The sequence below is a fragment of the Barbus barbus genome (assembly GCF_936440315.1).
Source record: "Barbus barbus genome assembly, chromosome: 13".
NCBI lineage: Eukaryota > Metazoa > Chordata > Actinopteri > Cypriniformes > Cyprinidae > Barbus > Barbus barbus.
In genome coordinates, this window is record NC_136741.1 from 26308838 (window position 1) to 26331641 (window position 22804).

The window sequence follows — 22804 nt, forward strand, 5'->3', positions numbered from 1 at the left end:
ATTTCCTTAAATAATAATAAACATTTCCTTAAATACTAATGTAGAAAGTTTTTTGTGCTTGCCTACTCCCATCAAGCAGTGTGAATCATGTAGACTTCATATGCTCTCAGACTACCTATAATTTTGTATACTTGTATATGCATATTTTGCAATACACATACAATATATAGAAATAATATATTGTTTCTATATATAGAATGGAGAAATCAGCAGTTTAATAAACTTTAAATCAATGGTTTTATAATTATCCGTTGTTTTTATTAAAATTTTGTCATTGCTACCTAGCCTAAATATACTAATATATATATATAAACATGAATAGGCCTATTGTTTCTGTATGCATGACATATCTTCAAAATCAATAGTTTTGTATTTATTTTATCCATTTTTCCTGTATTCTGTATTCAGTTTTTTTTTTTTTTTGCTTTAAATCAAAGTTTATAATGTGATTCACTTTGCTGGAATGTTTGGCTCATAGCTTCTAACATTTTAACAAAGATTTTTCAAAATCTGCATACTTCCATGACTAGCTGAAAATGTGGGCGGTAGCACTCTATACATTGCTGAAGAAGCAGCAGCATTAATGAGACGACAACTTCTTTTGTTGGAAGTCGAGTTAATTTCGTGGACTTCTCTTTTAATTTTGGTATTGTGGTTCTATGGTTAAATTAATCTATTTTGAAGTTTTATGATCGCCAATTATGGTTTATAACCTTTTGTGTCCAACCAAAGTCTATTACATTCATTCCCAACAGATGCGAAACTATCATATAACGCCTGTTTCACATATGCATAAGCAGTGCATAAACTGCTAGGGGAAGGCCATTGTACTAAATCTGGAGTCCTACATTAACATTTTTTTTATGGTCAATTTATGAGTACATTTAACTGTTAACATCCTGCAAAGCTCCTCTGAGTGACTGACAGTAACCAAAGTGGGTGGCCTGGAGCAATTGTATTGGCTCAGTTGTATAATCCTGATAAATATTACCCTGATCTTCATTTTGAAAGCTGACACCAGAACAATCCCAACCTTGAACGCAGCCCAAAATGCCTGAGATATTTCAAACAGCAATGACATATCACGAGTTCAACATAAAGTAATATATGCATGTATTAGGTGCTAGATATATTAAGCCTCCAGTGCAGCAGTTGTCGATCAAATCCACATGGAAGCTCTATCAGAGGAGTCTTCCACAGAGGGAGGGGAGCGCGAGTGGGTGGCCTGCATGGTATTTTCTGTATGTCATGTGATCAGCAAGGGCAGGTTGAGCCGGGTGGGGGTGAGGCACTGAAAACCGAGATGTCTCTATTTACAGCGGCAGTCGATATGCTTCATTTTTCACCCCTAGACAACAGCTAATTGACGAGCTATTTGCCTCGCGCTAAATGTGATTTTTCGTACATTCTCGTGTTACCCATTAGGCAACACGATTTCCCCGTCTCCTCCTGATATTCAGTGTCCATATGTTTTCTAATTTCTCTTCTCTCTTTCCCTCTCTATAGGAGGCTAAACCAATAGCCGTTCCATAAGGATCCCGCCTGTGGACTGTGAATTCTTTAGGTCTTTAGCTGGAATCACGCAAACATGGTGTCTTCTCTGTTGACTTGATCCTACCGCCACTGGTGCGCTCGTGATGTATCCAATTAACGGCACTAGATCCTGTGTTACAATGTGAATAAATACTTTTAAAACGTGAACGATCACCGGGACCTGACTTGGCTGCGTGTCAGAGGGGTATCAACACAGTCTTGTGATAAAGCAGACAGCCTGGGTGTATTATAGGCCTGGAATGTTTCAAGCCTGGAAAGTCAAAGTCTGCAGGGCTGGAAACCAGTGGATAACCTCAAGGGGCTTAAGATTCAACTTTGATAGATATACTCACTATAACAAGACGACAAATAGACTTTATGATGAATGTACTGTAAATACTGTAGTGTAACATGATAAATTTACTGTGTGACAAAGAAAATTGCATAACACAGTGTAATACATAAGCTGTTATGAAACACATATGTATTTTCTGAGTCATCAATGCTTTTTTCAATTTAGTTTTTACATACCAACACACATTTGCCAAGTATTACATAGTCCATTCTATAATGTATGTTCATAATACAAAATACATATATAAAACTTAAGCTATATAAAATATAAAAAAGTAAATTACATATATTTATTATTGCAAAATGAAGGTTTTTGTGTTAAAAAAAATTTTTATATGCTTCAAAAAATATGTAAAATTTATATTTATATTTTTGAAAATTATAAAAGTATATAAAATATAATAAAAATCAATATATAATATTTCAGATAATGTTTAGAATAAAAAAAAATACATTTTAGATGGTTCAAAAACAAAAAATATCTATCTATCAAATATATTTAGGCTTTTCTCAATTAGAATTTAGTCCAACATGCTGCTTTGGGAACCAGACCAACTGCTTTATTGAAAAGAACCGGCCCAAAAGAACAATTTGTTCCCACAATGATCTGGTGTTGTTTAACAGCTCGCTGGAGTGGAAAATTATCAATGAATAATGACTCCTCCATTTGTGTGGTGTATTATTTATGGAGTTCTAAGGCTTTTATGTCTCATTTTTTAAGCTTAACAGATGGGGTGATTATGAATGGCCAATATGTGAAAAAGAGCTGAAATTATGTAAAAAAAAAAAACTAAAGTTTTGGAACCTAAAATTGTATAGGCCTAATTACATTAAAATTTGAGAGCTATACATACTGTACTAATATTAAATTGTCAGTATATCCAATCACGAATGGCTTTTTGCTTTCTAGCCCTTCTGATGTTTATTGATGTCTTACAGAAAAAGCTGTAATTAGAATCTATATGATCTTTTGGAATTCAGTTGATTCACATCTTTTGACATTTTGCAAGTTGTACCGAACTGTAAAGCATCAATGATCTGTGAAAACAAATGTTTTTAATTACACTACTAATTTGGCTGCTTGCTGGCTTGTGTCTTGCGTTTTGCACATTACTCGAACATCCTATTTCCATCTTTCAACTTGGGTAAATTAACACTGTCACAACACCAACATGGAGTAATTTGCCGTGTACAGCTCCCTAATCGAGATGTGATTACCGCTTATATCCCTCTGAGACCAGTGACAAGTGCACTGGTCAAAATTACCCACTCTCAATCTGCTGACAAGTAAAAAGCGAGATACTTCGGTGACAAGCTAGAGACTGGCTGTTAATCAAAGCAACTGTGATTCGCTCATAATCAATCACATAGCTGTGCAGCACGTTTACCCAGAGGCTCTGAGTGGAGAGTGCATTGGCCTCCCAGGGTTTCATTTTTTTGCTAATCTGGTTAATAAATATATAACTGAAAAATGAAATATTTGACATATTATATTTAATATAATAATATTATATTATATTTCATATAATAATACTATTGGACAAATATTATTACCATTTAACATTTTTATATGAATATATATATAAAAAAGCAACTTTATTCTTTGATGAAAAGCTGAATTGTTAGCAGTCATTATTCCATTATTTGTGCTGCTTAATATTTTTGTGGAAAGAACTGCATTTATTTGAATCATAATCAATGTATTTTCAGTCACATCTATTTAATGCATTAATTTGATAAAAAATAATAATAAATACAATTAAATAATAAAATTAAAAATTAAATTAAATCTTACTGACCCCAAATTTACTGACTGAACTTGATGTGTTCAGCAATGAAAAGTTTATCTTGTTTTCAAAATACAAAAATAAAAACAAATAATAAAAAATAAAGGAATAATGCTAGACAGATCTGTAAACACAACTAAAACCCCTATTAATTACCAACAAGTACAGTATTTACAGAACAGACCTTGTAAGCCCCTCATTAGCACTTATTTTTTGGCCGTAGCCTACATAAATAAAATACTGTGGCCCGGTTTCACAGACAGGGTTTAGACTAAGCCAGGATTAGACCATAGTTCAATTAGGACATTTAAGTAAGTTTTATAAACACGCTTAGAAAAAAAAACATTACTGGGGTGCATCTTGAGACAAAACAAAGTCACTGATATATTTTAAGATCAGTCAGTGCAAGTTTATTTCAGTTGAAACGGCTAAGACTTACATTTTAGTCTAGGACTAGTCTTAAGCCTTGTCTGTGAAACCGGGGGTATATCTCATGGCCACCTCCATGAGCACAAGGCCTCTGATCAAACTTCTCAAAAAAGCTAAATTTTATAAGGCCCAAATGTTGTTGTTTTTTCAGCTATCTGATGAGACCATCATTTAGATTAATAGGAATTAGTAAGTGGATACGTAAGAGCACAGTTATTGTGTTGAGCGACTGCAGGGAATTCCCACCGGAGCAACACTGCAAGTTGGGGTTAAATGACTTCCTCAAGAGCACAATAATAATAAAGCAGAACGTGACGTGACTAACACTTGAGACCACATCCACAGTTCAGCAGCTCTGGGATCTGCTCAGCTGCTAAGCCTGTAGTTTATTATGCAGAACTGGGGGAAGATTATGAATGATTTTATGCTTTGGGAGGAAGGGACAATCCAGCAAATACACTTGACCTAATTCTGTATTTTATGATCCTGTTGGATTCTTTTATTCGTTGTTCATTATTGTTTAAGTGCCTGGTCTTCAAAATTCAGCAAATGTGTTGGAGCCAATGTCCTAAAATTAAATTTTTAATATATTGATTTGAATAATCATCTTTTTTTTTCTCTATGGATTGCAACATAAGTATGTTATTTAGCCAAATATCCAAGCTGCTCTTGATGGTGACCAGTGGCTGTCAAGCTCGAATAAGGGCAAAACATACCATAAAGGAAATAAATATAGCTATACTGTAAAAAAAATAAAATAATAATATATATATATACAGTGCCCTCCAAAATTATTGGAACAGTAGAGACAAAATTGCTCTGTTGGCTGTGGAGTGATGATGACACACACAAACCAGGATGAAGACGAGGGAGCTGACGTTGAGAGAAAAGCAAGCAATTTGGATGCTAAAAGAAAAGAGGAAGTCAGTTAGAGCGCTAGCAAAAACAAAGGGCATGGAGAAATCAAGAGTTTGGAAACCACCAGTGACACCAGCAACCAACAACGACCTGATCGGCTGAGAAAACAACAGATAGACAAATCGTAAAAGCTGTGAAAATGAACCCTAAAAGACATGTCTGTAAAATCACCAACGACTTCCAGAAAGCTGGGTGATGCTCTGACAATCTACTGTCCTCAGGAGACTTTGACACAGAATTACAGATGCTACACAGCAAGATGCAAACCTCTGACCAGCACCAAAAATAGAAAGGCAAGATTGGAGTTTGCAAAAAAGCACAAAGGTGAGCCAGAAGAGTTTTGAAACTGTGTTTATGGACCGATGCAAAAATGTGGAGAAAAAAAGGGAACTGCAATGATCCCAAGCAGACAGCCTCATCTGTAAAGCATGGTGGAGGTGGTGTCATGGCATGGGCATGCATGGCTGCCTCTGGAACAGGCCCTCTCAACTCTACTGATGACTTAATGTATGATGACAGTAGCAGAAGGAATTTGGAAGGGTACAAAACCATCTTGCCTACCAATATTCAAGAAAACTCCACCTGATTCATTGGGAAGTGCTTCATATTGCATCAGGACAATGACCCAAAACACCCTGCCAGTTCAGTCAAGGAATTTATAAGGCAACAAAATGGAAAGTCTTAGATTGCCCAAGTCAATCTCCAGATTTAAATCCGATAGAACATGAATTTCACCAGCTGGAGAGGAGAGTAAAGGCAGAAACTCCCCAAAACAAGCAATAATTGGAATTGGCTGCATTAAAGGCTGGGAAAAGTATTTCAAAGGATGAGACCAAGAGTCTGGTGATGTCGATGGGTCACAGACTCACTGCTGTGATTGTGCGCAAGGGATCTGCAACTAAATAATAGCTTTTAATCTTTTATATCAACCTTATGTTCAACTGTCCCAATACTTATGCTCACATCAATGAGTGGGATGAACTCTAAAAGTGCTGTTCTTTTTATTTGGTAAAACATATATATGTTGAAACGGCTAATAATAACATGTGACATTTTGTAGTTTTGTCTCATATTCATCTTTTAATCATATTTGCAAATGACTTGGCTCCACAGCCAACAGAGCAATTTTGTCTTTACTGTTCCAATAATTTTGGAGGTCACTGTATATATATATATATACATACACATATATATATACACATACAGTACACACATATATATATATATATATATATATATATATATATACATATATATATATACATACATATACATTTTTTATTATTATATATTTTTTTTATTATATATAAAATGTAAGGAATAGATTAGAACTCAAATCTGGTTCATTTAAATTTCTTTAAAGTTTAAATCTGGACTCGTTTACAGTATTAGTATAAAGTCTAGTCCACTTTGCAGCTTTTTCTGGACACAAACATCTAATTAGAGAAGAAAGGACTATCTAACTGACATGTAAACTGACCAACATGGCAAACTTGGCTAAATGAAGTGATAACATCCACCTGATACTTGGTAAACACGACTTTGTTTCCAGACAGACGGGCGACACTCAGACACTGCATAAAGTCAGCCATTCAAATTGGAACTAATTGACATTTTTTAGAGAGCGTTGGTAGAAAACACAGTTGAGAAAAGCATGTTAGAGTTCAACCTGCAAAGGCGGCTGACATGATCTTTTCTTTTTGGACATTTTAATCATAAGACACAGTAAACTATATAAAGGGAACAAATAAAGCATACTTTCTTCAGGAGAATTCTCTAAGGACCGGCTGCACCAGCTGCCATTTTGATAGATTGAGGCTCGGTGCAAATTGCTTGGCCCGACTATAACTTGACACCTCTGTAACCGTAAACAAAGCCGCTTTTCATCACAGGCTTTTCCCAACACCGAACACATGTACGCCTGCAAATACACATTTATAAAACCTAATCCGTTATCCTTAAGTGTTTGTGAATCCCTCTTTCAGGCAGAAGGTAGAGTTAGCGCTGCAGTCTGAGTCAGGGAATTTAAATAGCTTTAGTGTCTATTTTGCATGATGACAATCTACAGGGTAGTTCTTACAGTATTTACGGAGCTTGCCAGAATGTGATATATGAGACCACAGTATACATGGTAAACACACACCCACAGAGTGCCACTATGAGGTGCTGTTTCACTGAAATCAACCTGAGCAACTGTTTGTTGCAATTTCTTTGTTTAGCTCCAACATGTCCAAATGGATTAGAATGCAGCTGATTTGAAATGGAATCTGAGTAGCAATGTGCATAAAGTCGGACTACATTTATAAACTGATAAGACGTATCACCAATGATGAGCCAATTAAAATGTTACTTCAGTGCACTCAATTTACATGAAAAATTCATATTTATATATATATCATATGTGTTCGTACACAACACAATCTGTGCTATAATGGTGTAAATTATCAGCAAATAAAATCGTTACACATGATTACGTAGGCCTAGCATCTGCAAGGATCAAATGTAAAGACTGCAAATACGAATTATATGTCAAACATATACTGTAAATGTGCATACAGTGGGGTCCAAAAGTTTGAGACCACATTCAAAGTCTATAGCCTATATCAGGTGTCATCAAACTTGATCTTGGAGGGCCGGTGTGCTGCAGAGTTTAGCTCCAACTTGCCTCAACACACCTGCCTGGAAGTTTCAAGTATACCTAAGACCTTGATTAGCTTCTTCAGGTGTGTTTAATTAGGGTTGGAGCTAAACTCTGCAGGACACCGGCCCTCTAGGACTGAACTTGGTGACCCCTGGCCTATACGGAAATTTTGAAAGACTGCCGTGTGAATGAACAAATAATAGGCTACTTGAGTAAATATTTAAGAGACTGCCTCCTGAAAATGCTGGGTTAAAAGAATAATACACTATTAATTAATTATTACATACCTCTGTGGAATAATTGATTCTGATTAGTCAGTCACAACATTCTCTGGTTATATAAGCCAAACTGTATATTTGACTTGTGTCCCTGGCAACCACTTTCATACATTGTTTCATAGCATGCTATGATTGCTTTCTTCTCGCATATAAAATTAATTTCAACTCACATCAATATTTCATGTTTTCATTTTATTTATTTATATTTTATTTATTCAGTAGCTGTGTAATGATCAGGATAATGTACAATTCAGTATGAGAATAATATTCATATTTTGCTATAAAAGCAGCAATAAAAATATTACAATTATATACATACATATACTGTATACACACACTAAATAATATTAGTACTTTAAAATATTGATATTTATATTAAATAATAATAATAATAATAAGAATAATAATACATTTACAATATTTAATTTATAAAGAAATTGTAATAATTTTATTATAATTCAAATAAATAATACTTATGAAAGTTTAACTCATAAATAAGGAAGAATCTTCTTCGGCTAACAAACTACAATGTACACAAACACATACACACACACACACACAGATGTATTGATCTCAGAGAACATGACCTCCTTTGCATAGCATCCTGATCCACCCTTCAATGTACGCTCCTTCCATCAGTTTTTAAGCACTGTCAGAGAGATGGAGTAGCATTCCAATCAAGTCCCTGTTTTATGTGCTGTATTCGAGACAGACCTAAATAAGCCTAACATGGCCTATAATTTATGTCTGGTAGCTACGCCGTTATACATCACAAAGTCAAAGCACTGCTGCCTTTCTTTATAGCACCTGTCTTCCACTGCGCTGTTGCCACTGATGGCAGATACATCTCACACTTAATAATGGGCCTTCTGAAATGCACATTATGATAGACGGCTGCCTGTTGTAAAAAAAAAAAATACAAATGTTTCGGTCAAATTTCTTTTAATTTCCACCATGCCTTTGTGTCAGATTGTCTCCTAATCTTCAAGACTAAGTGGCTTTTAAAGGAAATGTTAAAAACACAAAAGAGTATATTTTATTTTTCATTAAGGCATGAGAACACTCCTCTTGTGTTTTTGGCTAAGAATATTAACAAAAATAAATGCAATAGCATATTAGCACATTAAAAGACAATACAACTTGGTTGTTTTAAATACTGCATGATTCAGGTTTTTGTTTTTATACAAAATCATTATTAAATTAAAAAGCATTACACTTGAATCTATACGATTAGGGCTCGTCTAGTATTATTATGCTTGTATAAGTATTATTATTTGTTATATTTTTCTTCTTGCAGACAAAAAAAAAAAGAAGCCAAGTTTGAGCTACAGACCTGAATCTGCACTTTAAATCTGTGGTTTATAGAAGAGAGCTGCGTTATCACTTTTCTAAGCAATCCGACTTTTGGTTTTTGCTTGACGGCGTAAAACTAGCATATACCTTAGTAATGCAATGCTCTAGCAACCACCTAGAACAACCTAGCAACCGTATTGCAGTGTGCCCAAGCCACATCTCTTATAAACATCTGACGCTTTGCCAACATTGCAGAGATGATGTTTCAGAAAACAATGAGTTTTGAAAAATTTCTTTATTAGAAATTATTTATGTATAAAAATTAACATGCTTCACATACCTCATATGTCTTATTTTACAAATACTTTAATTCAGGCACTGTTTCTCAGGTTTTTTTTCTCTTTTAGGATGAAAAGCAAACATTAGCAATCAAGAACACACATTAAGTTGCCATTTATCACGGTCAACACAGACATTTTATTCTGCAGCACAAACAGTGCAAAAACAAAAAAGAGAGGAGAAATCATAAGAACTGAATCTTAAATTTACAAACACCTATACAGACAAATCAGCTTGTCTCTCTCTATCACCTGACATTTCCAGATATGAATACAGGATCCTGTCATCTACTCCATTATCCGAGCTTCTCGGAACCGTCGGTTTACTTGAGATTGGTGAATTGTTTCCAATTTCTACAGAAGAGTCTTGGATAGCTGTATTCGATTGAAAGTGATTTACTCGTGCCGCCCCGGTCCAGTGGACGTTGGTTCCGATATCTCGAGCGTTCGACGAACGTCACACCATTTCTAAATTGTGATTTCAGATTTGCACAGATGACTGTGACAGCTATAGCACATTTTGACAACAGGGCAAATTTGAGTTCCTCAAAAGTGTGTACTTATACACAAGCAAACATTACTCCAAAGAGCACTTCGTACATCTTCAACAGTTTCACAAGGCCCATGGTGAGATAACAATACAGCAACATAGTTCAACAGCATTCCAGAATGTTCTTTTTTTTGAAAAAGGGAAAATAAATAAAGAAAGAAAAAACAACATAGCACAGGATGTCAAAACCAGCATGCTTAACATCTGTAAACAATGGTCACTGTCTTTGCTGTTGTCATCACTAAGGAGAAAACAAGAGGAAAAATCTCCAAATGATTTTTTTTATATATATTTTTTTTCTTCTTCTTTTATAAAGCCACCACATAGTGTTAGCGTCAATGAAACAGCGGACACTGACATGTTGTCCTTAATTAGTGTGTATCACTTTAACAATGACATCTGGAATAGATAGAGCAAGCTGTAATGGAATAGTCTGGGTGACAGACCGTCATTCCGACACATCGTCTCAACAGTCTCGGCCTCCCCAGATGCTCCCTGTGTGCCGTCACATAAGCTTCATTAATGGAAACATGTCTGTGGGGGGTCTTCCAACCATCCGCTATCTCACTTCCATAAGTGACATAACGTGAGAGTGATTTATCTTGAAATGCTGTCTTCCAGGGGTCACTTCTGGGATTTGGTAGTGGCCTTTTAACACTTACCTAGATTGCGTGGTTGCTGTAGCTGATGTACGTTTGTTTAGGGCTGAGTCCTGCAAGGGAAGAGAGAAAGTGATAAAAATAGAGTCTCAGAACTGCTTAAAGGAAATGAAAATTTGCTGAAAATATGAAAGCTGAAAGTTGGTTTCTTCATTGGAACAGATTTGAAGAAATTAAAACGGTAAATCCTTTGCAGTGAATGGGTGCCGTCAGAATGAGAGTCCAAACAGCGGATAAAAACATCACAATAATCCACAAATAATCCACATGACTCCAGTCAATGCAGTTACATTGTCTTGTGAAATGAAAAGATGCATGTTTGTAACTTTAAACTGTCACTTCTGGCCATAATCCATAAAACAATTTTTCTAGTGAAAAAGTCCATCCCTTTTGCCCTCTTATCCACTGACATATTTCTTTAGTTGTTTTGGACTGTTTCACTTGTAAATTGTGCTTGATCTGTGCATACTTCTCTCCTGATTCAGACGAGATTATGTTTTTATTAGCTTTATTATTTGTAATGTTTTTATTAGCTGTTTTGACTCTCATTCTGACGGCACCCCTTCACTGCAGAAAATCCATTGGTGAACAAATGATGTAATGTTAAATTTCTCCAAATCTGTTACGATAAACAAACAAACTCACTTAGATCTTGGATGGCCTGAGCCTAAATAACATTTTCACCAAATTTTCATGATTAAGTGAAATATCGATTTAAATATACAGGTGCATCTCAATAAATTAGAATGTCGTGAAAAAGTTCATTTTTTCTTGTAAATTATTTCAAAAAGTGAAACTTTCATATATATTAGATTCATTGCATATAAAGTAAAACATTTCAAAAGTTTTTTGTTTTAATTTTGATGATTAGAGCTTACAGCTCATGAAAGTCAAAAATCAGTATCTCAAAATATTAGAATATTTACATTTGAGTTTAAATTAATGACAATCCCTACAGTATACATTCCGGGTATCTCTTGTTCTTTGAAACCACAATAATGGAGAAGACTGCTGACTTGGCAATGATCCAGAAGACGAACATTGACGCCCTCCACAAAGAGGGTAAGTCACAGAGGGTCATTACTGAAAGATGTGGCTGTTCACAGAGTGCTGTATCAAAGCATATTAAATGCAAAGTTGACTGGAAGGAAGAATTTGGGTAGGAAAAGGTGCACAAGCAACAGGGATGACTGCAAGCTTGAGAATAATGTCAAGCAAAGCTGATTCAAACACTTGGGAGAGCTTCACAAGGAGTGGACTGAAGCTGGAGACAGTGCATCAAGAGTCACCACGCTCAGACGTCTTCAGGAAAAGGGCTACCAAGACACTTCTGAAACAGAAACAATGTCAGAAGCGTCTTACCTGGGCTGTGGAGAAAAATAACTGGACTGTTGCTCAGTGGTCCAAAGTCCTCTTTTCAGATGAAAGTAAATTTTGCATTTAATTTTGAAATTCCCAGAGTCTGGAGGAAGAGTGGAGAGGCACAGAATCCATGTTGCTTGAAGTCCAGTGTGAAGTTTCCACAGTCAGTGATGATTTGGGCTGCCATGTCATCTGCTGGTGTTGGTCCACTGTGTTTTCTGAAGTCCACAGTCAACACAGGAAATTTTAGAGCACTTCATGCTTCCTTCTGCTGACAAGCTTTATGGAGATGCTGATTTAATTTTCCAGCAGGGCACCTGCCCACACTGCCAAAGGTACCAAAAGCTGGTTCAATGACCATGGTGTTACTGTGCTTGATTGGCCAGCAAACTCGCCTGACCTGAACCCCATAGAGAATGGGGTATGGTCAAGAGGAAGATGAGAGACACCAGACCCAACAATGCAGATGACCTGAAGGCCGCTATCAAAGCAACCTGGGCTTCCATACCACCTCAGTTTTGCCACAAACTGATCACCTCCATGCCACGCCAAATTGAGGGAGTAATTAAAGCAAAAGGAGCCCCTACCAAGTATTGAGTACATATACAGTAAATTAACATACTTTCCAGAAGGCCAACAATTCACTAAAATATTTTTTTATTGGTCTTATGAAGTATTCTAATTTGTTGAGATAGTGAATTGTTGGATTTTTGTTAAATGTGAGCCTAAATCATCACAATTAAAAGAACCAAAGACTTAAACTACTTCAGTCTGTGTGCACTGAATTTATTTAATACACGAGTTTCACAATTTGAGTTGAATTACTGAAATAAATTAACTTTTCCATGACATTCTAATTTATTGAGATGCACCTGTAAACGCTGTTGCTTTATTAGCATTTTTCGACGCAAAACTCATGAGGTAATTCAGCAGATACGCGTTCACAGGGATCTTTATCAAAAGCAGAGTGGTTTGACGCAATACCTCATGTTTCATTTCTCATCAGGCCCTTTTCCAATGCGACTACAACTTCTTTGATATTGCTATTAATTTGCCAGGAGTCAAGTAGTGTGTCTTGTTTGAAACCAGAGTCTGTCTTTCTTGATATCAAAGTATGGATTACGTGACTGAGACTGTTGTCACCTTTTGCACTGGAGGACAGATTAATACCTTCAAATCATGCAAGTTACCTGCAAACAGAGACAAGTCTGCTATTAAAGCATTCATTCAACAAAAACCCATAATCAGCAGCCTAATCCTATCATTCTGCATCCATCTTGCAATAGCCGTGTAGTGCAAACAATCAGCAAAGGTTGCATGAGTGACACTGCCTTCAGCTATTCATGTAATAACCTTGCCAAAGAAGAAGGGTCAATAGAAAATTCAAGCTCATTGCATCATTATATGGAGATCAAAAGGTTACCTCATGCAATCATGCAGAGCCGTTGGAATAAGGAAGGTGAGGTGATATTTGACCCAACACTACAGGTCTGGACTCTCCCTCGGCGAATGGAGCACTGACCCATAGGTACAGTCAGATAAATAGTTCCATTTCAGCTTATAGAGAGGGACGTTGTCACAAAAAGTAAATGTAAATGATCCTTTCTCTATACAAAAAAATAATTGAAGGTACTTGATTTTATCTAGCATAGGTTTATACTGTTCTATTTGAGTCTGCTATACCAATTTGTGTTTGTGTTTATGCGATCTAGGCGATGCACTGCTCCGAAAGTTTTCATACCTACTCTCTGTTGGTTGAAAAATGCATAAAAACAAATTTGTTGCTATCTTTAGTTTTTTCCCCATTATAGAGTTTCTCACATACAAAGCCCTGTGCAAACAAGTGATTTGCAACAACAATGTGGCATGCATGCTTTTTGTCTTTAGCAGTTCTAACAAATGTCAGCGCAATGCATTGTCTATTATAAGCTAATTGATATGCACAGTTTAAGCATTAAAGCTAAATGGAACATGATTGAGTTTAACAATTAGGTCCAACAGTAAACCAAGCAATAACCAATAATTAAAGTCTTTACCTGTCTTCATTGTTTAGTTATCATCAACATATCCTGAAACACAGGTTGAGCGGTTACATATATTAGTCAGGCTTTATTTACAATAATTTAGCAGCATTTGCATCTATATCAAACAGAATGACTGAAAAATGATAGTAACGGATATCTGCTTCTTGACTTCATGATTTTGCACTACAACATTTAAATGAATCACACTGCAAAGTATAACATGTTTGACATCATATGGCCATGAAGAAGAAAAAGAGATTGTACCTTGTACACTAAAATGTGTTGTTGTTTCTTTTTTGTGGTATGCATGCTTTGATGCATTTCACAGTGCGTATCAATCAATGCTGGATCCAAATTATTATTTTATATTGCTTTTCAACCCCCTGAGTGCTCTCTTTAAAAGAAAAGTATCCGCTGTATGTGCATTATGTTCATTTAAAGTGTTGCATTCAACACGTTTAAAGCGATTTAAGCATTGTCTTTATTGGTTGCGTCACATTGAAGTACCTCAACCTTGAAGATGTACTTTATATTCACAACCTAATGATCCCTTTACTGTAGGGTTAATTATTATTTTTTTTTCCAGAAAATATGTTTATGATTCACAGGCAGAGCACAATTGTGAGGTAATTGTGTCCTCATCAGGACAATTGTTTTCCATCTGTGTAAATTGGGATAGTCTGCGATGCAGGGACAGGATATTTATGCAAAAAGCTAATTTCAGCATTTTATCTCTGCTAGGAAGTTTCCTAACAAAGTTATATTAAATAAATATGAGCTAGAGTTTTAAAATAAACTTGTCACTGAGAAGTAGATTTCAATGTAGGATTTTTAAAGGCTGTGAATGCATTTGCAAGGTGCGGTAACATGCTACTGGAAATATCAATCATGCTAAATAATTTAAAGATAAAAGCCTTGTACCAATATATTAGCTGCAATGCAGTCTCATTTAAAACTCAATTAACACTAAGTGCAAATAATGCAAGTGCAAATAATGATTGATATCTAAGCAACGCTCAGAGTTAAAGTTAAAATTGTCTTTGGAACTCAGTGAACTGTAAACAAACTTTGCATAAAAAAATGACACTAAATTTATTTTAAGACACAGTACATTCTGAAATCTGCTAGAAAAAAAAATATACAGTATATACTATATATAGGTATACACACAGTATCTCACAGAAATGAGTACACCCCTCACATTTTTGTAAATATTTTATATCTTTTCATGTGACAACACTGAAGAAATTACACTTTGCTACAATGTAAAGTAAGGCAAGGCAAGGCAAGTTTTTTATATAGCACATTTCATACACAGTGGTAATTCAAAGTGCTTTACATAAAAGAAAGTGAAGTAGTCATTCAAAATAATATTCACAGCAATAGAAACAAGTATTTAAAAGTAATAATAAAAACAAAGGAATTTTAAAATGATATAGAAATTGATTTAAAATGAATTTAAAACAGTTAAGAGAAAATTATTATACATAAAATACAGTGCAGACAGTTCGTAATGAGTGTACAGCTTGTATAACAGTGTAGATTTGCTGTCCCCTCAAAATAACTCAACACACAGCTATTAATGTCTAAACCGCTGGCCACAAAAGTGAGTACACCCCTAAATGAAAATGTCCAAATTGGGCCCAAAGTGTCGATATTTTGTGGCCACCATTATTTTCCAGCACTGCCTTAACCCTCTTGGGCATGGAGTTCACCAGAGCTTCACAGGTTGCCACTGGAATCCTCTTCCACTCCTCCATGACGACATCATGGAGCTGGAGGATGTTAGAGACCTTGCGCTCCTCCACCTTTCGTTTGAGGATGCCCCACAGATGCTCAATAGGGTTTAGGTCTGGAGACATGCTTGGCCAGTCCATCACCTTTACCCTCAGCTTCTTTAGCAAGGCAGTGGTCGTCTTGGAGGTGTGTTTGGGGTCGTTATCATGTTGGAATACTGCCTTGCGGCCCAGTCTCTGCAGCAATTATGCAGCCCCAGACCATGACACTCCCACCACCATGCTTGACTGTAGGCAAGACACACTTGTCTTTGTACTCCTCACCTGGTTGCTGCCACACACGCTTGACACCATCTGAACCAAATAAGTTTATCTTGGTCTCATCAGACCACAGGAAATGGTTCCAGTAATCCATGTCCTTAGTCTGCTCGTCTTCAGCAAACTGTTTGCAGGCTTTCTTGTGCATCATCTTTAGAAGAGGCTTCCTTCTGGGACGACAGCCGTGCAGACCAATTTGATGCAGTGTGCGGCGAATGGTTTGAGCACTGACAGGCTGACCCCCCACCCCTTCAACATCTGCAGCAATGCTGGCAGCACTCATACGTCTATTTCCTAAACACAACCTCTGGCTATGACGCTGAGCACGTGCACTCAACTTCTTTGGTCGACCATGGCGAGGCCTGTTCTGAGTGGAACCTGTCCTGTTAAACCGCTGTATGGTCTTGGCCACCGTGCTGCAGCTCAGTTTCAGGGTCTTGGCAATCTTCTTATAGCCTACACCATCTTTATGTAGAGCAACAATTCTTTTTTTCAGATCCTCAGAGAGTTCTTTGCCATGAGGTGCCATGTTGAACTTCCAGTGACCAGTATGAGAGTGAGAGCGATAACACTAAATTTAACACACCTGCTCCCCATTCACACCTGAGACCTTGTAACACTAACGAGTCACATGACACCGGGGAGAGAAAATGGTTAATTGGGCCCAATTTGGACATTTTCACTTAGGGGTGTACTCACTTTTGTGGCCAGCGGTTTAGACATTAATGGCTGCGTGTTGAGTTATTTTGAGGGAACAGTAAATTTACACTGTTATACAAGCTGTACACTCACTACTTTACATTGCAGCAAAGTGTCATTTCTTCAGTGTTGTCACATGAAAATATATAATAAAATATATACAAAAATGTGAGGGGTTTACTCACTTCTGTGAGATACTGTATATATACACACCAGGGTTATTATAGTTTTGCATTTTTCATTAGTTTTTATTTTTATTTCGTTTTGACTTTTTGTTTTCAAATTCAGTTTAGTTTTAATTAGTTTTTAAAGTGAGTTTGCTAGTTTAGTTTAGTTTTTATTTTTTGAAAATGCTTAGTTTTAGTTTAGTTTTTATTAGTTTTAGTGTTAGTTTTAGTCTTTTTTTGTAATTTGGGTTATTTGTCAGGGGCAAGATTCAAAAAGGTCAGAAAAAGTATTGTGTAATAATAACTCAACAAAACCATCCTACAATTTTAGAAAATATTTATTCAACAATAACACCAGTACATAAAATGTACATATGGGCACAAATATGTATGTAAACCGTCTCCGCAGTAAGTGCAAAATGTGTAAGTGACGTACGTGTGCCAAGAAAAAAACAAAATAGCCAACAGACTAAAGAAGACATACATGAACCACATGTATTCAACCCATTTTTGAGCCACACAAGACATTTCTGTCAAGATTGTCAGGGAGCTCAATCTGAGAAAAGAACATAACTAATAAAAAAAAAAAATAAACTTGTGTCCCGACAAGTTCCAACATGGTAAACAAAATGTTTAAAATACAGCTTTTCAATTTTTTTTTAGTGTGGGTGTGTGCATGAGTGAGTGTGCATGGGTGAGTGAGCATGTGTGAGTGTTTGCGCGTGCGATCGCGAGTGAGCAAGAGTGTGTGTGTGTGTGTGTGTGTGTGCGAGTGAGCAAGAGTGTGTGTGTGTGTGTGCGAGAGTGTGTGAGCATGTGTAAGAATACCTCTTACAAAATCCACACGCCGTACCAAAAATCTACACATGTTCTAGAATTCACACCCTACAAATACCACAGCTGTACAATTTTCACACGCTATACTAAATTTACCCTATAGCCTACAGTCAATAGCCTACTCATCTGGATTGAAGCAGCAAACATTCAGTGTAAAAGTAAAAAAATTACATAACATTATTTTATATTTGAATCACAGCTTATATAGTGTTTTGACATCGACAACCACAACCAAAAAGTGCATTTTACCTCAAACTTGCGACTAGTTAACTTTCTAAAGAAGGCATAATCGCTTCTCGGGTCAACATTAACACACTGACAAAATTATATTCAGAATTTAAAATATTTAAATTAATGTTTGATTGAAGGTGTTCAAGAGATGGAGATACCAACCTTTCGCGAACTTTCAACGTCGAACGAAGTGTGCACGGAGGGGAGGGGCTGTGTGTGTGTGTGTGTGTGTGTGTGTGTGTGTGTGCGCGCATGTGAGAGACACATGAGTGACAGAGAGGCGGAGGGAGAGCAGGGAAAGGAAGTGCAGCTGAACGAATACGCTGCATGTTCTAAATAGCGTTAAAAAATTAAAGACCTTGACAAAGACGAAAACTAAGGACATTTACTCTATAATTTTATTTTATTTTAGTTAGTTTTGCCAAACACACATTACAGTTTTAGTTAGTTATCGTTTTTTTGTAATGCCTCGTTTTTATTTTTATTTCAGTTAACGACAATGTTTTTTCCCACCTAGTTTTCGTTTTTTCGTTCGTTTTCGTTAACGATTATAACCTTGATACACACACACACACACACACACACACACTATTTGAATTAGGAAAAAAAATAAGCTTATCTCACCTAACATGCTCTGGATGTTGGGATGTTAGATAGGCCTTGAAAAACAGCTTAAAGTTATACCCACTGTATTTGAATGATGTGTTGGGTGTTATGTTGTGCATGTTCTATTATGTTTACATAATAATGATACCGCACATATTACACATATTATTCCTGACATTAAGAGTAATGTCATTGCACACGTGTGTCTAAACAAATTATTTTATGCACAAAATGGATAGCTGAGCTTTGGCTAACTGCACAGACGGATAAATGAACAAGTATAATTTAGTGCTGAAATAAGTTTCTTATGCATTTCAAAATAACATTATGAACTCCTTTTTATGCATGAGCGCATTCAGCTCAGCTAAGCTATCATTACATGCACACAGCGACTAACACCAACACGCTCTTAAAAGGACAGTACTCTTCAAACGCATCCTAGGATTTTGTGTTTTTTGCATTTTTCATGAGTACTGTTTATTTATTTTAATGAAACAACTGAGCAGTTAAATCTAAAAATCTAGCAATATGATACAAGAGGCCAAATCCAGGTTAACAGAATGCAGTCTACAGTGTAAAATCTATATCTTCATATTGATCAGCTCTATAATGTGTGAACACATATTGCAAACACAGATTTATATGTTTCTGTGTTAGAATTGAACCCGTTGGTGCCCATTTTGCCTTAAGGCCCATTGAATTTGGATATGCAGAGGTGCTTTCTCGCTGGCTCAATCTGCCCTGAAATTAAATGACCTTGCACAGAAATTGTCAGGAGGCATTAAAAATGTAATTGTCATGAAAAGGTAGCCTGAAGGAATATGCTGCATACATTAACTAATCCTAACCAAAAAAAAAAACTTAAAGCCTCCTATTAGATGTGTATCGCCTAAGAAATAAAGTATTCTGCATGATATCTTCACAATTTTGCTTTGTTTAGCCACAATATAAAAAAAATATGAAAACATATTTCTCATAATAAATTGTAAAAGTCTGACTCATTGTTTGTTTTCTGGAAGGATCAAAGCGTCTGAAAATGATTATGCATCAAATTATTATTCATTATATAATCACATTAAAGGGATAGAATGACATTTTTTGCCATCATTTACCCACACTTATGTTGTTCCAAACCTGTATGAATGTTAGTAGCCAAAGAGTTGCTGATTGCATTGCTGATTGACTTCCACAGTATTTTTTTCCCCATAGTCAATGGCTACCAGCAACTGTCAGTACCAGCATTCTTCAAAATAAGACAGAAACTCATACAGGTTTGGAGCAACTTGTATGAGTTGAGTAAATTATGACAATTTTCATATTTGGGTGAACTATCCCTTTAAGGATTAAATGCACTGTAAATGATTTTTCAAAGTTGTAAACAAAGATAATTGAATATGTTTCAGTTGTATCACCTCAAAACGTAATGTTCAATTCAATGTTTCTTGCTGTTTCTTTGTAACTGTGAAATTTACTACAATCTCTGACTGAAAATGGACTGAAACCATTTATTTTCCAGTGTAAAAAAACAACTTTCTAACCAAGGCAACAAAATATGATATTGTGTTTTGAAATAAACAAGCCATTCATCAGTATAGCTATATGGTGGTCATGCACGATTATGATGTCAAGAGACTATTTCAAGGAGACCTACATTGATCTTTTTAGTCATACAAATCCTGCCGGCTGATGTAAAGCAGACTTATATTATTATTGATTATATTTACAATTCACCCAAGACCAAAACTCTTTTCCTTAAAGGACACATGAGAAAACCTATTGATGTTCATATAACCTAACTATGAGTTTGATCAACTGACCTTGTCATTCTCATCCTCTTATCCTCATTCTTTGGCAAGTTTCTTAGATCTTTGTAGGCAACATCACACACACATTTCAATTTGATCTTGTTTATATGCATCACTAAACTCTATACATGTTCTGCATTGCAATGATATCAAAGATTGACTGTTACTTTGGAATCCTAAAGTGTCTTTTATAACAGTGATATAACTGCTTGCCAAGTACTGACTTTTGTAGATGCACTAATGGAGTGCATCCCGCTATGACTGTGAATAATATGTCACATATATGCGCTGACAGTATTGTAATAGCTACATCAAACATGTCCTTATTTTGATTGGTTCAATATCTTTTTTTACTACCCGTAGGTGAGATGACAAGAAGTGTGATCTTTAGGTTCTTCAGAGAAGACAGAGTGAACAACGTCACATATGTGGTAAAAGTGAGACTGTGAAGACTTACTAGTCACCTGATTGGGAAAAAGCAATGGGTGGGAAATGTGTCATATTACCATGCTAATGAATTAACATAGAACGCCTTAATAGAACGCACTGTTGCACAGGTACACTGTGTTTTTGTCATGGGTTACATCCTGCCTCTTTAGGCTGCATGAATAATTACATTTAAAGTATAATATTGCCTAGTGCAAAAGCCCAAAATGATTATGTTATAGAATATTTATGCAGGATTAGACCCAGAACACAAAACTAATTGAAACAGCTCTATTATGTATTTTCAAAATAAAATATTTATTGAAAATAATTGTGATGCTTTACAAATACGGAAATACCAAAATTAAATTAGACAATAATGTTCAAAAGTTTTGGGTCACTAAAATGTATTTAATGAATCTGAAAAAAAAGTATCTTATTCTCAACAAGGCTGCATTTATTTGATCAAAAAGTAATCAAATAAAAAGAAGAAATATTACTACTATTAAAAACTGTTTTCTATTTTAATTTTGAAATACATTGTATTCCTATAATGCAAAGCTGAATTTTCACGTGTCAAGTTAAAAAGAACAGCATTTATTTGAAAAAAATTAAATAATAACACTGTAAATGTAGTCACTTTTGATCAATTTAATGCTTTATTGCTTAATAAATGTATTAATTTCTTTCAAAACATGTTTCTTGTGAACTTTTGAACTATAGTGTATTTTTTCGTTTTTAACAGTGGATAAGTGCAAGTGAATATATCTTGTATAGTTTTTATACAACATTTATGTTGTATTTATGCATATTGTTTAGATTAATATTATTGCACTGTAATTTAAAAAAAAGAAAACTGCTACTGCTAGCTATTCCCTGCAATCTTTCACATGGTTTTTAACATTCACAAGTCAGATATGACTAAGAATAGGTTTATTTCTGGTACTTTTCTGCTCAGTCATGTGCACAAAGTCATGATATATTCAAATCTACTTGAAAGCTATGTTATTGTAGCACACCCATGCTATAAATATAATGATGATTACTGCATATAACATGCACAAAGAGATGAGTCCTTGCTTGACTAGAAATACAATTAGGAGCTACATAATAATTCAAAGTCATGTAATTCACTTAGAAGTAATTGTAACACTTTATAGCAACGTTTCTATCACATTACACTACATTAAGACACTTAACAGACACTTTTACTTAATGCAATTTAAGTCTTAAAGGAGGATCACTAATCAATTAGAATCAACAAGGAGATCCTGTTTCCCCTTTAATGCATTCACGAAATGTTAGACATCCCTGAGCTACGGAGAAGTTATTTGTTAGCTTGCATTTGCTTTACATGCAAAAAACTGCTTGTGTTAAATAACTCTAGTAAGATCTTTCAAAATGGAACATGTTAATGTAGTCGCTGACTTTAATACCTCATTTACAAAAGCACATAGTTCCACTGCAGTGAATTCAAAGTGTTGCTATAGAGAGCTGCTGAATATGTACAAGAGGAAGTGAGCAGATGAAATTCACACTGGGTTTGGTAGCAGTCTGGTAAGGTCATGCAACCGGTGTTAAATATTTGCTGAAAACATAACTAGCCATGCTTAATTGGGTGAATTTTCATCTATGTAGCAACCTTCATTACACAAATTTTAATTCTGTTGTCAAAACATTTATCTGGATGTCTCCCTTAATTCAGAGCTATTTGTTATTAAGACCTACAATATGATTTACTGGATATTGCTGCTTTGCAAAATGAATATAAAATGCTACATAATGAAAGCAGAGTGGATGTGCGTTGCTCTGA

At 35.5% G+C, this 22804-nt stretch overlaps 1 protein-coding gene across 1 annotated transcript in view; it reads right to left on the bottom strand.

Annotated features, from left to right (window-relative positions):
* Nucleotides 1-9510: 9510 nt before the first annotated feature.
* The window catches only part of LOC306879313 (metabotropic glutamate receptor 4-like), a 112580-nt gene continuing 99286 nt past the window's right edge, over nucleotides 9511-22804 (bottom strand). The window contains exon 10 of the mRNA XM_079432141.1: nucleotides 9511-10833. Coding sequence (XP_079288267.1) covers nucleotides 10784-10833 — 50 coding nt within the window. The 3' untranslated portion in view covers nucleotides 9511-10783. The remainder of the gene's footprint in view (nucleotides 10834-22804) is intronic.